The following is a 24,380-nucleotide window of genomic DNA, read 5'->3' as shown; positions in this document are numbered from 1 at the left end:
CCAATCCAGGCACAATGTCCCACAAATCATTATTCACAAAGGATATCCTCCAAACCTCTTGGTTTGTTTCCTCTTCAATGACACTACTCATTAGTTCCATGTAGTTCGAAAACTTCTTCAAAGGCTTGCTCCCCCTAAATGTGCTCCTAGGAGCCTCCACATGCTCCTAGGAATCCCTCAATATCCGCTCAAACCACCTTGGCCTCTTGAATAAATTGGAAGGAGCTACTGACTCCTCCCGTCCTAACGTTGGCTCCCTGAACTGGAAGCCTTTGCATGCTACTCTACCTTAAGAGGCTCCTGCTCCTCATCATTTGTCACTACCGGTGTTAACTCATGAGACTCCTATATGCCAGGTTCTCTGCAAATTTAGCATCCCTGCTCACAATTGTTTTCCTCAGTGTTGATATGAAGATCCTGTAAGCTTTTGAGGTCTCATTATACCAAACAAATATGTTGTTGTGTCTTGAAGGCTCCAACTTCATCCTTTTCTCCACACAAACATGGATGTATACTAGACAACCAAAGATCCTCATGTATCCTATCTATGGTTTCACGATTGTGAAGGCTTCCTCAAGAATCGTGTCCCCCAATATCTTGCGAGGACTCCTGCTTTGCACATATACTATAGGGTTACACGCCTCTCCCCAAAGAAACATAAGAAGTTCCATGTAGCATAGCCCTGGTAGAACCTATGATGTATCGATTCTTTCTCTCTACAACCTCGTTTTGTTGAGGGTTGTACGAGACTATCATCTCCCCCTTGATCCCCGCCTCCTTGCAAAAATCCTTGGAAGTTGATGGAGCTGTACTCTCTCCCATTTTCTGACATCAACACCTTGATCTGCTTGCCTCTTTGGTCCTCCACCAAACTTTGAACTCCCCAAACCAATTGAAGACCTCATCCTTGGTCTTCCTAAAGAAGAACCAGGTTTTCCTGAAATAGTCATTGGTCCATACACATCTAAATGTATGAGATCCAAGATCACCTTGGACCTAGTCTTACTGCTTGGAAAGATAGCCTTGGCATCCCTGCCAAGTGCATACCCTCTACACATGCCCTATTGCTCAAAGCTAAAATCTAGGAGACTACTGACAATCTCCTCTAGTGCCATAGCTCACACAAGTTGTCATTATCATATACCAAGGCCTAGAAAATTTGTCCGTCAACCTATATAAGTTGCTCTCCCTAAAACCCCAATAACCACTTGTATTTATGATCTAGGCTCCTCTGGACGAATGGGCACTTTCCCATTCCTAAACATGACCTCATATCGTCTATCCTCCATCATTAACACTAAAAGCAAGTTCTTCTTCAGTCATGGTACAAATAGTACATTATTGGCTTCCAACGTCCCTCCTAATGAAGCTCCACATGTAAATTTAAGCCTCCCTCTAGTGTACTACTAAATATGCCTCATGCCTCTGTCATATGACGTGATGCACCATTATCCAAGTACCAAGCACTCTTAGTGATGGTGTAAGTAGATAGACAAGAGGCAAACAAGAAGTTTTCAAACTTCATTGCAAACTGATCAAGTTGAACCTTTGATGATGTTGTCGTCTATTGTAACTTCCCCTTCCCCTTCTTCTCTGAACATTGTGATGCATAGTGCCCATTCTTGTGGCAAATGAAGCACTTGAGCTTGCTCAAGTCCTTATTTTTCTCTAGCTAAGAGCTTTCCCCCTCATTGTTACCCTTAGATTGTTAAAATTTCTAAATAGAAATCCAACTGTAGTGATTAATATTATTTCTTCTATTTATTATCTCAGAAATAAGTTATTCACAATGTTCTTATGGAAAATACAGAAATATATTCTACTGCAGCCTTCACAATTAAAATATTGCAAAAAGTAAATGCAAAGAAAAACACTGGCACAAATACTATTACAATGACAGTTATTTTGGGACAACCGTCCCCGGAAAAACTCAATGTGGGAAAACCGGTGCAATAGATGAGGGTTTCTTTATTATTCTTCAGCAAAATCTCATGTACAAGTTACAACCAGCAAAATAGAAGTGAGAAAATTTACAGACGCTTCCTGACAAATCTCTGATCCAGGTGAAGTACTCCTCTTCCCTCTGAATCCTTCTGCGTCCCTCTATGTCAATTTCCCCACGTTGGCCCAGCATCTAGCTGCCCACGCAGTCCCTGCGTCAACCTGCCTCTACGTTGCCTCTTTCTGCATCAGCTTGCTTCTATGTTGTCTCTCCCTACTCTACATCTTGTTGTCTTGCACTCTCGAATGATGTTGATGCCCTCTCTTCCTTTCTCACTTGCATCTATCCCTATGATTCGATTTTCTCTTGCTGAACTTCGACTAGTGAGAAAACCGATCTTACTCGAGTAACTAAGTATCTGCCTCTGATGTGTCCTCCAAGTGCCCATCGATCCTCCATTTATAATCCTCTCGTTGATCAATCAATGGCCCAGATTAGATCCTAATCAATGGCTAGGATCATATTGACTTGATCTCTGCCGCCTTCTAGATGTTTCACCCATAGTTCAGATTAATACCCATTAATTATTTTAAATTCCTAAGTTTAGACTTAGGGTCCCATTAAAAATAACTAATTATTTTAATAAACCTGTCTCCGGGTAGAATTTCCCATAACGATTTCTGGGTATTGGAGAATGCATGTGTCCTAGCCACCCTGCAAATTTTGAGGCTAAGAGCACATCGGGTGCTACCAAAAATCAACACTCCCTCTTAGCAAGGAATGTGATCAATGCAACCTGTTGAAGCATCACCCTGATTCTGAAACACCTCCCTCTGCATTGTTGATGTCTGACATCCTGTCCACCAACCACTGCGCAAATGCTGCATCTGTACTACTACTAACCCTGCCACTTGTCAACACTGCATCCGTAGTGCAACTCCCTCTGCCACTGTAATTGAGAAATCACCTATTCTGCTACTGAAACGGATTCTCTACCATACCCATTTGCTCTTTGAACTGAATGAACTTAGCTCTTCCTAGAGCCTTTGTGAGTATGTTTGCTACCTGATCTCCTGTGGGGACATATTGTAGTTGTACTACCCCATGCTGAACACAGTCTCTGATAAAGTGACATGATATCAATGTGTTTCGACCGATCATGAAACACTGGATTCTCAGAGGGTTTGATACAACTCTAATTATCATAGTAAACCCTGGTTGCTTCCATCCTTTCTCTGAACAAGCTCACGAGCAGTATTCTGAGCCATATAGCTTCACACGTAGTTGTGCTGGCTGCCATATATTTTGCTTTTGTTGAGCTCAGAGCTTACCGATTTCCACTTCCTGTTGCACCAAGATATCATCCCTAATCCAACACTAAAGCAGTACCCCGAGGTACTTTTCCGGTCTACTGAACTATCTACCCAATCTGCACCTGTGAACCCATTCAATCTGACGTCGGCCCTTAGGGAGTATTTCAACCCATATCCGACTGTTCCACAGACATACCTGAGAATGTGTTTAGCTGCCGCCCAATGCACCCTTTTTAGTTCCACCATAAACTGACTAAGAGTGTTGATAGTAAAGCAAATGTCTGGCTTAGTGTTGACCAGATACATGAGCAACCCAATGAATTGTCTGTACAAGGTGGGGTCCACTTCCTTGTCTCCTTGCATCTATTTTCTTCCAGTTGGTGATCATGGGAGTAGCCATGGATCAATAATCCTGCATTCTAAATCTCTTCAGAATCTCTATGGCATATCTTCCTTGCCCAAGGAAGATCTCCCCATTCTTCTACCAGACTTACAACCCCAGAAAATAATGTATCAACCCCATGTCCTTCATGTCGAGTTTAGCTTCAACATTCTTCTTGCAATCCTGTATGAGCCTAGATGACCCTATTAGGAACAAGTCATCTACATATAATACCAGAATAAGTGGCTCATTCTCTACCATCAAATAGTAGAGATCGGGATCAGCATCACTTTTGACAAATCCCAACTTCTATGAGTAACTATCAATCTGACCATACCATGTTTTGGGTGCCTGCTTGAGCCCATACAGGGATTTCTTTAATCTGCAAACATGATTTCTCGTCTCATGAGTTTCGAAGCCTTCGGGTTGTTCTATATACACCTCCTCTTTTATCACCCCGTTCAAGAATGTTGTCTTGACATCCATCTGGTGAATCTCCCATCCCATTTGAGCTACTAGGGATATAACGGATCTAATAGAGGTGTATCGAGCAACTACAACGAAGGTCTCTTCATAGTCTATTCCTTCTTTCTGAGCGTACCCCTTTGCCACGAACCTAGCCTTGTACTTCTCTATACTGCCATCTGCAGCATACTTGATCTTGCAAATCCATCGTGATCCTACAACTGATTTATCTTCTGGTCCAGGTACTACTTCCAAGACATCATTCGTCATGATAGATTTGTACTCTTCTACCATTGCATCCACCCATACTTGGTGTTGAACAGCGTCCTGAAAGCTAGAGGGTTCTTCAACCTGAGCTACCAATGCTTGGTATCTGTCAGGTTCTCTACACTGCCTTTTCTCGATTCTAGGAGCTCCAAAAAACTCCTCTGCGTCCCTTAGTGTATGTCGTACTTCTCTACTAGTTCTACCACTAGTAGTGGGAGGCTCAATCAACTCCTCCTCCTGATTCTGTTGTTCCATCTGCTGAGAACTATATGGATTTCCTTCTTCTGTGGAGATAATGGTACTGGTCACTGTACTCAATCCAAGTGTTTGTCCTCCTACATGTCCTCCTTGTTGCTCCTGGACTAGTGGAACATCTCCTGACTGATCTTTTGTAGGCATCTCACGAGATTTCCCGAAAGCTCTATCCTCCATGAACTTTGCATCCCGTCTCACTACAATCTTCCTACTGCTAGGAATGTAGATTTTGTATGCCTTTGAGGTCTCGTTGTATCCTACGAGATACCCCTTTTCTGCAATCTGATCTAGTTTACTGCGTCTCTCGTCTAGAATGAGACAATAAGCCACGCTTTTGAATATCCTGAGATCACTGACTTCTGGGTTCTTCCCTGTGAAGACCCCTTCAGGCGTTTTCTTCCCCAATGCTCTATGAGGAGTTTTATTCTGGATATACATCGTTGTGTTGCAAGCTTCTGCCCATAAATACTTAGGTAGATCCTGATCATACAACATAGCTTTGGCTACCCCAACAATAGTTCTATTTTTTCGTTCTGCTACTCCATTCTGCTCTGGATTATATGGAGTTGTCCACTCTCTTTTGATGCCCTCCTTTGCGCAGAAATTTGTGAAGTCTCTGTTTGTATATTCTCCACCATTATCTAAATGCAATACCTTTATCTTTTTCCCTGTCATATTTTCAACGAGAGCCTTAAACTCTCTAAATCGATCAAAGACCTCATCCTTGGTCTTTAAGAAATAGATCCAGGTTTTTCTAGAGTGATCATCAATAAAAGTGACGAAGTATTCACCACCACTAAGAGCTCTTGTGGACATTGGACCACAGATATTTGAGTGTATCAATCCCAATACACATTCTGCTCTATTGTTACTTCTGGAAAAAGATGCTTTAGTGTACTTGCCTAGTACGCATCCTCGGCATAAGTCATCATGCTCACTACTAAGAGTTGGTACCCCTGTAACAATCTCTCTGAGCATCCTCAGTATTCCATGGTGTAAGTGTCCCATTCGCCTGTGCCATAATTCATTTCGTTCCCTTTCACCATTATAATTGTTGCCTATCAATGCCATTAGTGAATCAAGCTGCAACCTATACAATTTGTTGCTTCGAATCCCAATTTGTCTTTTCTTCTTCTAGCTTGGATGTTTGACGTATACTTTCTTCCCTATGAAGTATACATCGTATCCCTTGTAGTGTAACTGGGACACTGAAATCAAGTTCATTCCTAATCCAGGCACATGTAGAACATTTTTGGCTCGGATGCTAGTCCTTGCTTCCATCTGAAATGCTATGGTGCCTCTCCCTACTGGAGTACATTTTGCTTTGTTTCCCATAGTAATCTGGAAGTCCATTTGTTCTTCTTGATAGCTTGAGAAATGTTCTCATACTCCAGTCATATGAGTTGAAGCCATGCTGCCAATGTACCAAACATCTGCGGACACTGAATTTGCTAGGAATGCAAATTCTTCTTCTAATCTGGTAGACAACTTTGAGACAATCCAACTTGTGACGATTTCTGATGCTATCTTGCCCCAGCAACTATTGCGGGAAAAACTACATACCACCTGAGAAAACCCCTCTCGCTAAATCTTCTATTGCGTTGTTCTTTCTGTCGCTAACAGATTTCGATCGAGAAAACTTACCTCTCTGTCGACTCACTAAGAGAGAGTTTTCCCACAAAAATCTAATCTTCCTGACTTCTATTGCGCAAATCCCTTACAGATTCGAATCACTGCCCCTGCAGGAATTTCGAATTTCCTTCAACGCTAGATCTTCCGGCTCCTTTATTCTGCTTTACCTCAGCTCTGATACCATGTTAAAATTTCTAAATAGAAATCCAACTACAGTGATTAATATTATTTCTTATACTTATTATCTCATAAATAAGTTATTCACAGTGTTCTTATGGCAAATACTAAAATTTATTCTACTGCAACCTTCACAATTAGAGTACTGCCGAAAGTAAATGCAAAGAAAAATATTGGCACAAATACTATCACAATGACACAATGATTTTTGGACAATCGTCCTCGGAAAAATCCAATGTGGAAAAACCAGTGCAACAGATGAGGGTTTCTTTAATATTCTTCAGCAAAATTTCATGTACAAGTTACAACCAGCAAAACAGAAGTGAGAAAATTTACAGACGCTTCCTAACAAATCTCTAATCCAGGTGAAGCACTCCTCTTCCCTTTGAATCCTTCTGTGTCCCTCTACGTCAATTTCCCCAAATTGGTTGAGCGTCTAGCTACCCACGTAGTCCCTACGTCAACCTGCCTCCACTGCCTCTTTCTGCGTCAGCCTGCTTCTACGTTGTCTCTCCCTGCTCTGTGTCTCGTTGTCTTGCACTCTCGAATGATGTTGATGCCCTCTCTTCCTTTCTCACCCTCAACTCTCCCTCTGATTCGATTTTCTCTTGCCGAAAATCGATCTTACTCGGGTAACTAAGTATCTACCTCTGGTGTGTCCTCCAAGTGCCCATCAAGCCTCTTATAATCAATGTTCCACCAAGGTTCCGGGACAAGGGGGTGAGGGAGCGAGGGGGCGCGGGAGCGGCCTATGCAAAAGCTCCCCACCATTTTTTAGGAAACATGGGGGAGCGTCAGGGTCTTAAAAACTTATAAATATAAAATATAATTTATTAATTGAGTCCACTATGACAATTTGGTTTGAATTGAAAAGCTGCAAAGCATGATCATTGATATGAATATCATTATCTAAATTTCTAATATCATATAAAATAATAAATTTATAATCATACATTATAACAACATACAAAGACAGCGATACCACCATCTTCAGCATTCTGATAATACATAGCAAACCTCAACAATGTCGTTGTAAAAGATCACTGTAGATCTATTCTTCCTGCATCTCTGTTATCAATAAAAGATCTTAATCTTAGAATCTTAACACTTCTGTCCTCTGCAACTTCAACAATATGTTATCAAGGCAACTCTGTTCAGTTCTAGGCCAAACTGCTATAATCATTGGTGAGTTTTGCCCATCTGTACATAGTATCAATTACAAGGATATACAAAACAACAGTGTTGTGTTATGCTCGTGTGAATTCTATTGTCAATTGTATCCTTGTTGAAGAGTGACTGTTGTGCAGACTCCTGATGGCATAACAAGATGCTAATGACTCTGTCCACTGATGCACATTTGTGTCTAGAACATTACTCATACTTCTATCATAACTCCAAAAATCTGCAATCTAAACCTGTAGCTTCCATATCTGACAATTTGGCTATATGTATTACAGCTTCTGCTCCTTTACTTTGAAACTCTTGTTTAAATTCAAATTACAATGACCTCAAGGATTACTGTAACTTGATTATACAGATACTTGTAAGACACCAGACAGGGTTACTTAGAGAAATCAAAAATACTTCAACGTGATCGGTGTGTCTTTTAGAAAGCAAGCACTGCCACACAAAAGTTAAGTTAATTTGATGCTGAACTTCTTTGCCTTCTAATATTTCTTATCGTCACAAACTGAATTCTTCACAAGAGGGAGCCTCTGATGTTGATCATCCATGGTGAATCTTGAAGAGCCGAGCTTTGAGATAAGCAGAGAAGCATTGATGAGTAACCACTTCAGGGATGATCTCCTCACAGAATGTGTAGGGTAATATTGAGCAGCAACCACAGATAAATGAATTTGTTTGGATCAAACTCAGAATTTGTCTAATCAGAGGGCCGACGGTTCATAGTGATAGAAATCCTCAAGGTCTGTCTTCAATTATGTCTAATATGTGCACTCCAGAATTCTTGCAAATAACCAAATCACATTACCAATGTGATAGCCATATCAAGGGTCCATTCTGCAATCTGCAATGTTCCAACAGATGCCATCGAGGTTCCATGCATGGGAGTGATCAGATCTAGTAATAACAACACACATAGCGCGCGAAGGCTGTGTGTGTTGTTATGTGTTCACCCTGTCGTTTATATAACATGAAACAGCTAAATTCCAAAACCCTACACTTAGTATAACTGTTAATTAAATATTAGTTTTCGGGTTAAGTTAATTAAAATCGTTTTTTTGCATAAACGTGTGTCACGTCCCCCCACGCCCCCCCTCGACCCCTCTTGTTCCCCCTCACCCCCCCTCGACCCCCCACGTCCCCTTTTTTGGAAACGCCCCCTCAGGAAAGGGAAACAACTCCCTGGCACGTTCCCCTGAGTTTCCTCATTTTTGGGGCGTGGGGAAACGTCCCCTACTCGTCCCCAAGTCCCCAGAGCGCGGGGAAGCGAGGAAACTAGACCCCTGGGGGCGGCGAGTCCCCGTGGAACACTACTTATAATCCTCTCGTTGATCAATCAACGGCCCAGATTAGATCCTAATCAATGGCTCGGATCATATTGACCTGATCTCCGCCTTCTTCTAGAAGTTTCACCCACAGTTTAGATTAATACCCATTAATTATTTTAATTTCCTAAGTTTAGATTTAGGGTCCCATTAAAAATAATTAATTATTTTAATAAAACCGTCTCCGGCTAGAATTTCCCAAAACGATTTCTGGGTATTGGAGAATGCATGTGTCCTAGCCTCCCTGCAAATTTTGAGGCTAAGAGCACATCTGATGCTACCATAAATGAACATGGAACCCTTCCCTTTTCCTTCTTGGCCATACTAACTAGGGCCAAGTTCTCCTCTCCATATCCTTGCCTACTATCCTTGGACTCCTCCCAAATATCTTCTTGCATAAAATCATCCCAAAGCCTTTTACAATTCAGAAGTTTCTCTTGAGCACAGATACCCTTGGCAAATGGTTCCCGTGCCTTGTGAAAACCATTCAGTGCCAAATTTACGAGCTCTACGTTCCTCTACTTCCCCATAATGATTTCAAGTCGATGTTATGTCTAGATGATCCTCATTAGGTAACTAGTAAAATTATCAAACCTTGACATCTAGATGGATTTGTGCTTGTTTCTCAAGATCATCTTCCTTTTGCATGTTGTCACTCTATAACTGGTCCACTAAAGTCTTCAACATCTGCATGTTTGTCTTATTATGTACTAAGTGAGGGATCAATTGCTCCTTCATGGTATCCATGATGACCCACTGAGCTCTAATGGCCTTCTTTTCATGGGTTGCCAACTATGTTGAATCTATTGGAAATTGAACATCCTTGTCAACAATCTTCCAAAGGTCATTCTCTTTCAGTAGCAAAGTAACCCATGCCTTCCAACAGAGGAAATTAAATGCTCCATCCAACCTACTCTCAAATCTTAAAATGATAGTTGTCATTTCCTGCACGAATTGTACGATAACTCCTTTTAGCACCCACAAAAAAATATATGTTGTTGGTTTATAGATCTACTAAGATCTTTTGTGGATCTATGTTTCAATCCTTTGAAAACACCACGAAAAATAATTTTCTACCCATCCTTTGACTAGTACGATCTCCCTCTCTCCCTTTGAAGAATGACCTCCACCAATCACTGCTACATGCAGTCTACACACTATTGTTCTATACAATTTGCATCAAATCTGGCTATTGTACTCATGTACCCCTAACCACATATTTTGCTTGATTGTTATTGTGGCTTATGTACCCTACATGTAGTTGATTTCTAGTCGTTTAGAACAATCACTTCTCAAAATTACTTTAGCAGTTGTTGCAGCGACTTTGTACCCTACATGGCAATGTGTTCCTTTTGCACGTTCACATGTGCATATGACTGAACCTTATGTATGGCGACAGATGTTGTGTGGTGGTTGCTTTGTACTTGCACAAATTGTACGCCTGCAGCGCTATCTAACTTGAGGCAGCCCCTTTCCTATTGGCAGTTGTTGGCTATAGTCGTTGGCAACTACTTTTCCTTAGCCCAATTGCTCCACTTTGCTATAGGACAACCACAGCTAATAATAACTTGGTGGCTCGGACTCCTATTTGTGGCTAGGATTTTTCCCAGTGGCAACTGGATATGATGACCGATGGCTACTTTCTTTTTTGCCTCTTTTTTGTTGGCAGCGACTTTCCTTTCTACCCTTTTTCTTCTTTGGTGACCCTGACACACTTGTTGGGTTGTCTTGACTGCCCACCCTATTAATTTTTTAGTTTCTATTGTTGGCTGCTACATCCCCCCTTTTAACCTCTCTTTTATTATCTTTCTCTTCAACCGATGGCCCTATACTTTATAGTGTATTGCCTGATACCAACGTATAGAAAAAGTTTTACTTGTCTCTGTTGTCGGTGTCTTCAACCATAAGTTGTTGTACAGACCTTTTTTCTCTTTGTTTTGTATGATTGCTAGCTCATATCCGTACATCCTTTGTCGACATCATGTGAAACTAGACTTCTCGGTCCCCAACTCCTATATGAATATGGCTTGTGCAATACTTAGAGACTAGCCTTTAGAGGCTAAGATTTGATACCATGTTAATTTCTAACCTCAACAACCTCGTTAATTACATCCTAGCAAATCAGATCTACTTAATAAAAAACAAGACTAATATTTTAACACATAAACAAAATATAACAGTGGAAGCAAAATCATCAAACAAATCGTATACACATACACACAAGATTTATACTCTTCAATACATGTTGTTTCATTATCAATAATAATCTACAACATACAAGGGCTCCCTTCTTGGGAAAATGGCCCTCGGAGGAAAAATATAAATACAACAATAAATCGAAAAATGATCCAGTTGATCGAACCCTTGATCCATCCTTCAATCTGCACATTGATCTAGATCCTTCCCTTGTTGACCCTTGCACCCTTCCTCAAGCCCTGCACACTTGGATGAAAGTCCTTCTCCACCCAATCACTCAGATCTCACTATCTCATAGTGTCTTGTGCTCAAGATGAGTCTTCTCCCTTAACCCAACCTTCCTTTCATAAGTTTGAGTTATTGATGGAATCTAAAATGATTGCCAGTTGCAATTAATATCAACATCACTTGAGATCAACTATTAAGATTCGTCTAATTCACTTATGCAAATAACCTTTGCATTTCATTAAATTAACTAATTTTATCTTATAAAAATCAATTACTTTAATAATTAAAATAATTGCTATGGTTAAAGGTCAATTAGGTGACTTTCACACGCCTAAACACTTAGGCATGTGTGGAAGTACCTTGCCCAAGCTACTCTCATTAACAATATTGAAGGCTGAAAGGCATGTTACCAACCAAAAGTGGTTTCATCCTATTTGTCACTTCCTGTCGACAGCCAACAGCCCCTAAAAGCCACTTCGTAGCCAATGTGACATGTCATTCATATCTCTATCACCTACATCATTCATATGTTTCCTCGCCCATTTGTCAAGAGAACATGTCAGAAGGTGGGCTTCTAATCAAAAGGTACTTTATTCATTTTGGAATCGGGTGTTTATGCTTGTTTGTATTCGAGCATTTTGACATGGATTACGGGGTAACTTGTAAGAAAAAAGGGTCTTGGCCTTAGTCTTGTTCCCTCACCTTAAATAGGGGGTTTATTTTCAATCCTAGTCTAGTGGGACCTCCCCTAATGGCCCATGGCTTTAGGAAGGAGCGCTACTTGGGAAGCCATGATTGAGATAGTATAGCCCCATCCATCCCTATTCCATACATACCATTTTCCATCTTACATTATGAGCCCCTATTCCACCTCCCTTCTTCAAGTCAACAAACCATTGCTTCATTAGGATTTGGCACTCACACATCCTCATGCCTTGGGTAGGGCCTCGAAATAAATCCTAGGAGGTTGATGCAGCTAAGAAAAAAAAGAAAAAGCATATGGTGGCCACAGAAAAATAAAAGAAAATCAAAATGTAAAATATTGTGGGGACTTACAAATTAGCGTGTGGGCAAAAGCCAAGCATGAACTCTACCTCTATCATATGGCCATCACCCAATTCCTGGGCCAATGTTTCCCTATCTCATAGAAGACAAAGAACCCTTGCATGTCCCAACCCCTAATGGTGATGAAGTTCATCAGATGAACTGCCCCAACCTAAAGGGGGTGATAATTGTTATACATCATACAAAGCAAACTCTCATTCCTCGAGCTACGAGAAACAATAGAAGAAAAAATCAAAAAAAAGTAAAAGGCAATATAGAGGGGTGGAAAAACAAAGGCCGAGGTAACTCATGCATCCACGATTGCTCCCTCCTACATCTATACATCGAGGATTAGATATTTCATCATAGCTTGTCTCTCTAAGCATGGTACTTGGCCATGGAGTTCTTTCCCCTCCATTCCATCATTATTCACATGGCACCTATCAATTGAAGAGTGGACCAAGGACATGTCACTTCCCTTTGGGGTAGAGAACACCTAATAGGGTCGTCTATTAAGCACTCCTACCTACGGAGGTAACACCATTACATGACCAAGGCCCCAATTTTGGAAGAGAAGCCACATATGAAGTGTTATTGTGCCCATTTTTTTCAAGCTTGGTTCACTCAAATGCAATAATGATTAATGTACCAAATGATGAAAGTTACAGAACTGGATATTGCATGTAATTGGAAGGTGGTTTCATCTATAGGTCTGGGCAACTTAACTGGGGTCCAAGTCCTCTAAAGAGGCATATTGACACCCACAGGTGATTCGTTCAGAGTCATCGAACTTCAAACACTTATAGAGCATCACTTGTATCCATGGGCACCTTCAGCACCCACAAAGCTTCTACACTTTGACCAATTTTATTCATGGGATGATGCACCTGGACCAACATGCCCCCAGCCGACTTAGCAATACTACAAGGTTAGGCGATTGATCCAGGGCTCAGATGAGGTTGTCTCATGCCTTGAGACATCGGAGGGCTAGCACCATCTTCAATGCCCTCAACGCTACAGTAAAGACAGAGATTACACCACTTGGAGACCCAGTTTTGTGCCCCAAACCCACACTTGGGGTCCACAATATGATTTGCATCGAGATATAGTGGCCAACCCTTAGATCCTGATTTTTGAGGCCTTCTACACTTGTCAGGGCACCAAAAAGGCCTCAATATCAGCCCACGCAAGCATGACATCAACATTTACGCTAGCATTCGTGGAGATAAAATCAAACTTGCAAAAGTTCCTAGGTTGGTTTGTGACCTAGGCAATTACTTGCACATAATTTTATGATTCGAGAGGCTTGTAGGCTAAAATAGGATATGATATAGCACATATATATTAGAGATCTCTCATTTGATCTCTCATCATCTCATCGCTTGCAATTTCGTCCCTTTTAAGCAATTCACACTTTTCTCTTATGGAGGATTTGGAGTAATCTTGATGCACTTTGACATTTGGAGCTGATTTGTCTATTTTTGGAGTTATTCTTTGGATGAATGGAATGGATTATTTGCATGTTATCTTGTAAGTGTGATTAGATATTGAAAATTTAATTCTTACATGTCTAATGTATGGAATTTTGTTGATTCTAGCAATTGCAATTGTGTCCTAATTTGTTGAATTTTTATTGAATGCTAATCTAGATGATCTATTGCATGCATTACTCATAAAGAGTGTGTAAATGAATATCCTTAGTGGTGAACTCTTGGTAGCTCACCCACGGAAAATCCATCTTCCATTGCATAGGTAATTGTTGGAATTTTGCTTGCTAGGGCATCCAAATTTTGGCCTCCTTAGAAGCTCTTTGGCTAATCTAACGCATTAAGGACTCCATACTCCCAAAGAAAAAGGTTCTTGTCCATTTGGTTGGTGATCATATCTCAATTTATCCATTTTCTTCTTCTCTTAATTTTGGTCCTTTCAACGCTGGGTTAGAGAACTAGGGCTTAGTATGAAATTTTAGGAAAGAGGTATTTTGGTGGTTGGAGAGCCTAAACACCGAGAGGATAGGGTTTGCCACAAAACCTATAATTTTGGTGGGCATCCACTCCAATTTCGTCCATAAGTTCTCTTGCCCAAGGTGTTTTCCTTAAGAGGGAAACCCTAGCTTTTATTCTGTCAACTTAAGGACTTCCCTGAAGGTTTCAAGAGCCTTGGCTTAGCTAATAGACATTGCAAGAAACCTTTTCTCCTTGCATTGACATTGAGTTACTCCAACACTCTTCAAATCAATCAAACCCTAGGTTTTTTGCCCTTATTTCTAGGTATCTTCATAGAAAGTGAATTGCTTCAATGTGAAGCATTGAACCTAAATTGCATCTTTCTTGAAGACCTCCTAGTGAGATCACACCACATACCCATTGTAAGTGATCTCATTCCTACCAGGACTCCTCCCATCGATGAAAGTACGTAAAGAGCATGAGGTTTTGGTTGTGGTGACAGTAGACCACTACCCCATTGTTACTTCTTGGTCTAGTTTATAGCTTAAAGGGTTTCCCTCTCCAAGGCTTGCTAGATTTTGTGGCAACAAGGCCTACATGTAGGATCAGTCTCACCTAATATCACGACCAAATTGTTATGTCTATTTGCTTACAACCATATTTTTTTCTAAAAACTCATCCATAATTCATACAAATAATAACTCCTAAAACAATTGATGTTCAAAGAGAGAATAACGAGAAGAAAGTGGCACCTAGTTTTAACATAAAGAAAATGTGATTTCAAGCACTCTAACAAGTTCACAGGGGATGAAATAAAGCACAATTGCAAGATCTTCCCTCAATATGTTGTCAACAAGCAGACATTTTAGTTATGTTATCTCTATCTAAACTGTACGACATTTATATATTGTTTAACACACTCACTTATCTTCACAATTCATGGTTGTCATATTTTGGGCATTAAACTCAATGCACATGCACACACTAGATCTGGAAATAGTCTCAAATTAACTAATTAACTAAAACACATGGATGTACCTAACTAGAAACAAATTTTGCACAACGTAACTTGTAAAACAAACAATTAGATCATGCACAGTAAACAAAAAATCTCATCCCAATCAATAGTTCTTCATTAAATTCTTCTGAGAACCTGCTCAGGCTCCCTCACTGGCATAATGGCCCTCAAGAAAATTACACATACAACAATTACCCATGATCTGATCCAATAGATCAAGGCCTAGATACATCCTCAATCTAGTAATTTGATCTCCTTTACTGCTACGTGCTCTTTCCTTGGACCCAACACAAATAAGTATCTCACTCACAGCAAACCTACAATATTACTCATGAATATCTCTTGCTTACTTGAGAGAATCTCTCTTTCAATGTGTCGTGCCCCGTGTACGTCTCTAAGCTCATCCCTTCTCAGGCCCTCTCGACCCTCTACATGTTTGAGGCCTATTCGGCCTTCTCATCCACAAGTTGCTCTCTTGTCAACCACCTTCCACCGACCCTCTCTACCTTCAAGGGGTCTGAGGCCTACTAAGCCTTCTCCTCCACTAGATGCTCTTGTGCCAACCACCTTCCACAAGCCCTCTCAGCCCTCAATGGGTCTGTTGACTACTCAGCCTTCTCCTCCACAAGATGCTCTCTTGTCAACCACCTTCCACAAGCCCTCTCAGACGTCAAGGGTTTTGAGGTCTACTAGGCCTTCTTGTCCACAAGATGCTCTCTTGCCAACCACAAGAATGAATCACTCACCCTTGTACTTATACTTTTCCAAAGGGTGCAATACCATGGGTTATCAGAATACCATGTGTCATGAAGATACCATGTTTCTATGGGTGCAACACCCCAGCACTTAGCCCACTTTCCCTACACATGAGAATATTCCCACTACTACTGAAAACATAAACAATAGAAATAGTGCAACATGTTTCAAGAGAAGCTATTATGTGTCCTCTATTGGAGGAGCATTTGACATCAAAACCTCTCTACTTTATTGTCCTTTCTTTTTTAATATACTTTTTGGATGTTCATTCTATCAATCAAATTGCCTATATCTTTCTTAAGTTCCTTATCTTTCTACATTTTCCATATGCTCTTAACTTTCAGGTAGCATAATTTTTTATAACCATCTTTCAACTCTGGACTCCCTAAAGAAAAATTTATTCAATTGAAGGATATGATCTTGTAATTCATCCTTTCCAGTTTATTGTCTTTACTTTTCTTTATATACTTTTGGATGTTCAATATATCTATCAAAATGCCAATATTTTTCTTAAGTTTCTTAGCTTTCTACCTTTCACATATGACCTTAACTTTATAAGCAACATAAATTTTTATAACCATGTTCAATTCTAGACTACTTAAAGTTATTAGCAAACTATTACTGATTTAAAGCAAAAAATAAGAAAATAACTTATAATTTTCACAGAAATTAAGTTAAAACAAAGTTTCAACATTCAAATAAGTATATTGCAAGAAGGAACTTAAAATACATTCGATCTGGCAGTTGATAACCTTATATCATGGCAAGTTGTACTTTATAAACATAAGTACCAAATTCAAGCAATCTTATTGTGGAGATAAGAAAAAATGTGTTCAGCATGAGAAGGCGTAGAAAAGGAAGAACAAAAATCCTTGGATTTGCAACAAACGATAAATAGACAAGTTCATAAACCGGGTTGTAACAGAACATACCACATTCATGCTTTTCAGGCTCTCCTCCACATATCGGGCCATATCTATGGGTCCAGCCCATGCACTCCTCTTAGAGGGAAAGTACAAAACTGTCTCACCACATACTTTCGGGTCAAGTATTAGATTTTCCCTAAACTGCCTCTTACAACGATCTACTATTGTTTCTTCATCAACTGAGTTGTATTTTGATAACACTTTCTGATCCTGTTGCTCTCTTCTTCGTTTCAGTGCAGCTTCACCCCAAAGGTAGTTCATTTCAGACAGGCCACTGAAATTTGAACCTTCCAATAATTCAATCTCATGCATAAGAGTAAAAATTTCCAAGTCAGACTGACTCATTGTAGCACCATAACCTGCCAATAATAAAGAGAATAGTTCTTCAATATTTATAGCCGTTTCTGCTGGTACATTTGAACTACCTTTCCGAGCACCAAGGAGATACAGCAACCTCACAAGTTTAACAACTTCTATCTTCCTCTGTTCTAGAAAAGAAGAATCGTTTCTGTCAGAGATTGAATTTTGCTGTGTAGTCTGGCTGTGACCACCACGGGAAATGACTGCATCCTCATTATTAGGAGTTCCATGCTGACTAAGACTTGGAAGTGCGAGTAAGTTTACTATGCCATTCAAAGATCTGAACATTGTTCCCTTGTCAGATTGACCAAAAGACTGTATAGATATAAAGCCTGTCCAGAGAATAGTTGGTATAAACTGAGAATGTGCCATCAGAAATCCCAAGGCATCTGTTGCAAATTGACTAACAATATCTCTAGCACAGCTTTCTTGTGACAGGACAAGAATAAGAGAATGTAATGCTTTCATGACTGTAGGGTCCTCAAACCTATGAAGAAAAGTCAACTTTGTGAATATTTTCAGAGAAGAAAGATACTGAGTGTCAACAGAATCAACTTCCATTTCCATGGACACATCAACCAAGTGACTAAGTATTGTCTTCTCCATGAAGTTCATCAAGTTTGAATGATGTCTGCTTTCTTGAGACTGAATGGAAAAATGTTGAAACAATTTATCTAGAGTGCAAATCAAGCAGTTTATAAACCTTGCATAGTCAGCTGGTTCCATTTTACATTCTTCAGCTCCGGATTGTATTATGTTCTCTTGGGTATGTTTTGAAGCACCATTTCCAGGTTGTTTGTCTGTCTTCCTTTCTTGATGTAGAGGCAAGCAGCTAGGCTTTGGGAACAGTAGCCACCTTGCCAAGGTCACATTAGCAACAACTCTGTTTACCATGTTTAACAACTGTTCAAAAGAACAACTATTGATGTCATCAGTAACATGATCTAGAAAACTAATACCTTTTGGAAGAATTGAACTCAGTAATTTCTTTCTAGTTTTCCTACTTTTTTTCTCTGAACTAAAACAAGCCTGCAGCAAGTAGACTGTTCTTCCAAGTAGAGTGTCACTAAAATAAGATGCAAAATCTTCTGCAGTCTCATATCTCCTTTCATCACAGTCTACAATGTCAAAAATTTGACACCAGGCATACTCATCCCACTTCAAGAAGCCCTTGTAAATTATTTTAAAATAGTGAGCTGTGATCTTTTTTGATAACTCAAAAAATGACACTTCTGTTGGTCTCAACTCTGAACAGAGGTATCTTAGTGCAACTGGGAGAAGTAAAACAAGCTCATTCTCTGATATTATGGTATCAGAGTTTGTTTCCAGCATTTTGTCACTGATCATGAGGGCACTAACTAGATGCGTTACTTGTGCATCAGGAACACCAAATATCACATTAGACACAATTAGTTCACCAGAAATGATCAAATGCAGGTTACTTATTTGGGTTAAGAGAAGCAATATTTTTGCTTTGAGTTGGTTTGTCTTATTGAGGCAATGCTGTACTAATTCTGCAGGGGTAACACTAATCAGATGGGACAACAATATCCTAATTGGTAAAGTAAGGGGTAGAACCCTTGCACTTCTCTGCACATGAATAGCTTTCATAATTGAGAGAAGACACAGATCTGCACTTTCAGAAGCCTGCTTCGTAGCTATTCCAATCACTTTCTTATACACTTCTCCAACCACATTTGAATCAAATTTCTGACCATCCATATCCCAAAAGAACTGTTGAACAACAATGTCTTCCTTAGCTTGATTCAGGTAGGCATGGAACATTTTAAATGCTAGTGTTACAAAATAAATCCCAATATGGGCATAGCAGAGCTTTGGACCAGGAGCAAAGGCTTCCTCCTCCTGATGCTCAGAGATGTTATTGGAAAACAACCAATGCACTAATTCAAGCAAAATGAAAGGTGATATAAATGGACTCAAAACAGATATAATATAGAATGTAGGTAAAGGTTGAATTCCATAAGAATCTGTCTTAATGCTTTCAAGAAGTTCATTTTTGAAAACTGAAAGGCACCATAAAATGAAAGGTTTGCAAGCCTCCGCAATCGTTCTACCATATGAGTCCCACTGCTTCAATGCTCCACTAGGGCTGATTTTGTGCTGCGAGGATGCAATTTCGATCAGGCTACTCAAGATAGAGAGTATGTTATTATCAATTGGATGAACTTTTGCTTCACAAAGATGCAAAAATATCTCAAATCTAGTTTTTTCACTCTTCCTTTTCCATTTCTTGCATTGCACATCGATGCTTTCAATATCAGAAGTTCCCATGTATTGACAATTCCTCAAAATAGAAGAATACATCCACTTGGACATAAACATGCTTATTGCAGGATGAGCCAAAACTGTTTTAACTAATTCATCAGGTCCGTACATGACTTGGCCCTTCAAGAACCCTTCTATAACATACAGAAGAAAATGTTTTAAAAGATAAAAGCAGGTTTCAAGTTGCTCTTTTAAGTGTGCACCTTCTCTCCATGCAGATTCAATCTGCAGAATCCAAAACATTATAAGGTGTAGTGTATTGGAAAAACTATCAGAAGGGAGTTCAGATATTTTTGCCTCAAGAAGACTTTTCATTGAGGCAAATCCCAGAAGTCTTGATTGATAGCTATTTGCACATATAGTAAATAAAGGAAGGAAGGGAACAGACTGCATAAATGAAGAAAAGGCAACACGATCCCATTCTTCAGAACATGCATCACTTGCGGAAATAGACATTGGATGCTGTTCTGTAGTTCGAAGTTTCATTGTGGAACCTTGACTTACGGCAGAATCCTGTAAATCATTTTCTTTAGTTTGATGATCACTGTTATCTTGCTTTTCAGAAAAAGAATGCCCAGCAAACTCCACATCTGACAAAAAAAAATCAGGCCAGGCCTCGGCAACTTGACCAAACAGGTTTTTGTGAATGTAAAACAGAGCCAGCAAGACAGAATAGTCCTTTTCAAATATTTTGTGGCTGATGTTAAGAAGCAAAGGAATGTTTTTCAATATCTCTTCTGGCATAGCACATACTACGGAGGATGTAAGAGCCATTGCTGCACCATCTGTCCTCACAAAATCACCAGTTTTTATAATTGCCAGAACTTGGGATAGGGATTGGGAGATACTAGAACTGTCTTTGTCTAAAAGCTGCTTGTCCATCAAAACCAAGTTAGATCCAACTTGATCACTAGATAAAATATTTTGTGCAAAAAGCAACAAGCTTTTTAATGGACTCCACTCACAAAGAAAAGTTTCTGAAACCTGATCAGGTTGACATGCCTTTTGAAACTTTTGAGACAACATAGTGGTGATTATAAAAGCCAACGCCCTTGAGTTGACCTGCAAAGAATATATTGCTGTTTCAACAAAACAAAAATCACATTCCAAACTCGACATCTTAACTGTACTGACTGCAAGTTGCAACAGATACCTGAGACTGCAAAAGAAAGTTCATCACACTGGCCACATAGATTGCAATCACTGTCCGCTGAGCTAACTTCAAACTTTTGGAGTTTGATTCAACAACTCGAAGGCACTTTTCCAAAATACAAATCACAAGAGGACTAAAACATGGAGGTAAGAGATCTGCACAATAATTGTGGAACAATAATCACTCAAAATGAAAGCATAAATGAACAGATTGGCAAGCTCTTTGTAAGAGAAATAATATCACAGTTTTCACAAATGTGCGTGCAAATTGACACTTCAGAATCACATAAATATTCACATATGCACCTACTATTGTCTCATATCATACAAAATCTTTAAAACCTATGCTGCACAACATTCTGGAATAAAGAATGTGCGGAAAGCAGGTACCAGTGTTCAGAACAGCTAGGAGATTCAACCAAATTTCCAGGAGACAAGAAGTTGGGAATGAAGATAATCCAATTCAAAAAATATATAAAATATATTACAAGAAATATAAAATCATGAAAAATAGGGTGACCTGGCACATTAGAGAGTTCTCTAGAGTCTAATGTTCTTAAAACATATTTGACCATTAATTCCTACTGATATCAATAAGGGCCTAATATTAATATGTATAAAACTATTATTAATATAAAACTGCACCTATCATATAAATATTATAACACACAATTTGAACAATACTGTAAGTGTCCCTTTTAGTTTTTTCCTTTACTTATAAATTTATGATCAATGTAAATATATTATCTTCTATTTTAAAAGGATCTGAACTTGGACCAAATCAACAACGAAGGGAACTGATTAACCCAGTACTTAGACAAATTTCAAAAATGCCCTGAACTCTTTGAAAACACAAGCCGACGTCAGGCCACTGACAACAAATCAAAATGACATGACGCATAACAAAGTTATTCAAAAACAAGCTCAGGAGTTCCTTCAATGTACCCCTTCTATTGTCTCGGAATCTGCCAATCAGCTCCTTGCTAAAGAAATAGAGGAAGTAGAAGTTATGGAAGCAATATGGGATTTGGACCCAGATGAAGCCCCTGGTCTGGATGGGTTCACCATAAGCTTTTATAGAGCTTTTTGGCCCATGATTAAAAAGGACCTGCTGCAAATATTGAATGGAACGCAAAGAAAAGATAAGATTGGGCACAGCACAAATTCCTCCTTTCTCACTCTAATTCCCAAAGAATCAAATCTTGTGAATTTCACTCGTTTTTGACCTATCTCCCTCTACAACACAGCTTATAAAATTTTAACTCAGATCATAGCAACAAGATTGAAAAAACTACTGCCGCAAATCATTTCAGAGAACCAAGGTGGCTTTATGCAGCAAAGACAAATTTTGGATAATATTATCCTTGTCCAAAAAGCAGTTCACTCTAGCAAAAAAGCATGCGAGCCTGGTCTGGTTATCATGTTGGACATGGCCAATGCCTTTGACTGGGTACGGCACTCTTATATTTTCTTGATGTTAGAAGAACTACGAATTTGTAATGAATTTATCAGATGGATTAAAGCTTGTATCGGCTCCCCATGGATAGCGCCGCTGGTAAATGGCCGTCCCACCTGTTTCTTTGTTTCTTCAGGGGGCCTAAGGCAGGCTGCCCCCGGTCCCCTTTGCTTTATATCATTATAGCTTAAAGCATGAGAAGCGAGACAGGAAGGCAAGCTTGTTGGGTTGAGTATTGCTCGTTATGTAAAAGGGGTAAATCATTCACAGTTCGTAGATGATACCTTCCTTCTTGGGCGGCCTCTAAAATAATTGTAAATTACTTCAAAAGAATTCTGAATTCCTATCTCGACTTATCTGCAGGATTGGTCAATAAAATGAAATGCCAACCATATGGATGGAACTGTTCCGAAGCGGCATTAAACGAGATATCAAGTATTTTAGAATTCCCTGTTGCAATCGATTGGAGAACGTTTAAATATTTAAGAATTCGAATTTTAATAGGGAGCAACAAATGTTGAAGATTGGGAGGACGTTCTGCAAAAAATTAGAAAAAGAATCGCATTCTGGGGAGAGCAATGGTTAAATTTTGCAGGGAAGGTTGTATTAATTAAATATGTGTTGTCATCCCTTCTTGTTTATATGGGATCTGATCTGCTCGCCCCAAAAGGAATAATCCATCAGATCAGTGGTCTTATTTGGATGTTCCTCTGGCACGGGGGGGAAAATAATGAAAACCGATTCCATTTGGTGAACTAGAGCATAGTGTGTCTACCTAAAAGCTTCGATGAGCTAGCGTCAAAGACCCTGAGCTCGTGAATCTCACCATGGGAGCAAGCCTTGTTTGGCGTATCCTCCCAGACTCTAAAGAATGATGGAAGCAGGCCTTTGTGCACAAATACTTTCACAAAAGTACACGCACTAGACCCGAAAGAGGAATCTAGCCAGAGCAGAGATCAAAAATATGGAAATTGTGCAAGCAGTGACCTCTATCATCCTCAACCACTTGGAGTGGCAAGCAGGAAATGGCACGTGTATCAACATGTGGAAATATCATGTTTCATCAGCACTATTATTGGCTGAGAATGAAGGATTTAAGGAGCTTGCTAGTTGGATGGAATCAAATGGATACAATAAGTTCGCCGACATTTCACAATGGGGTGCCAACTACCAAGAAAGGTTGAACAGCAGAGAGGAATGAAGTTTTCGGTTGGCAAAGGAGCTGGAAGAAATCACCAGGTCAGGAATTGATTGCCTCTTGAATCCCCGGTGGCCTGGAGGGTGGAGATGGTGTTTCTTAGGAAATTCCAAAGGGTTGGCGTGGAGGAATTTATCCTCAAAAATTCTTGGAGGATTTCTGGATGTTCTTTTGTTGTATGTTGACTTTACTGTGGGTTTGTGGGTCTCCAGAATCCCTATGTGTTTTATTGGTTTTAATTCAGCTAGTGGGTGGAGGTGGTTGAATCTTTGCAGTCCCTATTTCATTTGATGGATGTGTTTAATCCATGTAGCAAAAGATCCCTCAACCTCTGAAATTCGACTTGGGGGTGACAGCTACAAGTGAGACTTGGTTGTAGTTGTCTATGGTTGGCTAGAGAGTCGTAGTCCCAGACTCAGTTACCCATTCATTTTGAAGTATCTCTCATGTTCTCAAGAAATCAAGAATTTATATATATGCCTATTTTCATTGTCAGTCTGAAAATGATGTTTATTGATGGCATAGTTCATGATTTATTTAACTTTATGTATTGACCAATGTGTTGTTGTTACTTTGTAAAAGGTGTTGGAACAGCATGTGGGGGAATTGATTTAGTTCTTAAAATATTCCTAGTGGGAAATATTAAGTGATAACAACAAATAAAGCATAAACATGTAACCTTAAAACTAACACACCAGCATAATGACAAATTGCACCAAAAATTGTACCAGGAGCTGAGCCATTTTATTAACTGAGAAAACAAGGTACATATAAATGAAGAAGAGGAACCTGGGCTTGCTACAGCAAGCTAGTCAAATCCCAGGTGAAAATGGAGCTGCCCAAGTGTTGGAAACTGCTCTCCCCAAGTCTCTGC

The 24,380-nt window shown here is 39.7% G+C and overlaps 1 protein-coding gene across 2 annotated transcripts in view; it reads right to left on the bottom strand.

Annotated features, from left to right (window-relative positions):
• Positions 1–24,380, bottom strand: part of EMB2788 (ribosome 60S biogenesis amino-terminal protein) — a 380,545-nt gene that overhangs the window by 277,707 nt on the left and 78,458 nt on the right. For both annotated transcript variants that reach the window (XM_089378714.1, XM_089378715.1), the window contains exons 5-6: positions 20,854–21,008; positions 17,061–20,762 (exon numbers count right to left, since the gene is read on the bottom strand). In XM_089378714.1, the coding sequence (XP_089234840.1) occupies positions 17,061–20,762; positions 20,854–21,008 (3,857 nt within the window). The remainder of the gene's footprint in view (positions 1–17,060; positions 20,763–20,853; positions 21,009–24,380) is intronic.

Source organism: Pinus tabuliformis, chromosome J (assembly GCF_031772625.1).
Source record: "Pinus tabuliformis cultivar Carrire ecotype Pingquan chromosome J, CPIR1, whole genome shotgun sequence".
In the NCBI taxonomy this organism is placed as follows: Eukaryota; Viridiplantae; Streptophyta; class Pinopsida; order Pinales; family Pinaceae; genus Pinus; species Pinus tabuliformis.
The sequence above is the reverse complement of the archived record's forward strand: the minus strand, read 5'-3'. Positions and strand labels throughout refer to the sequence as shown.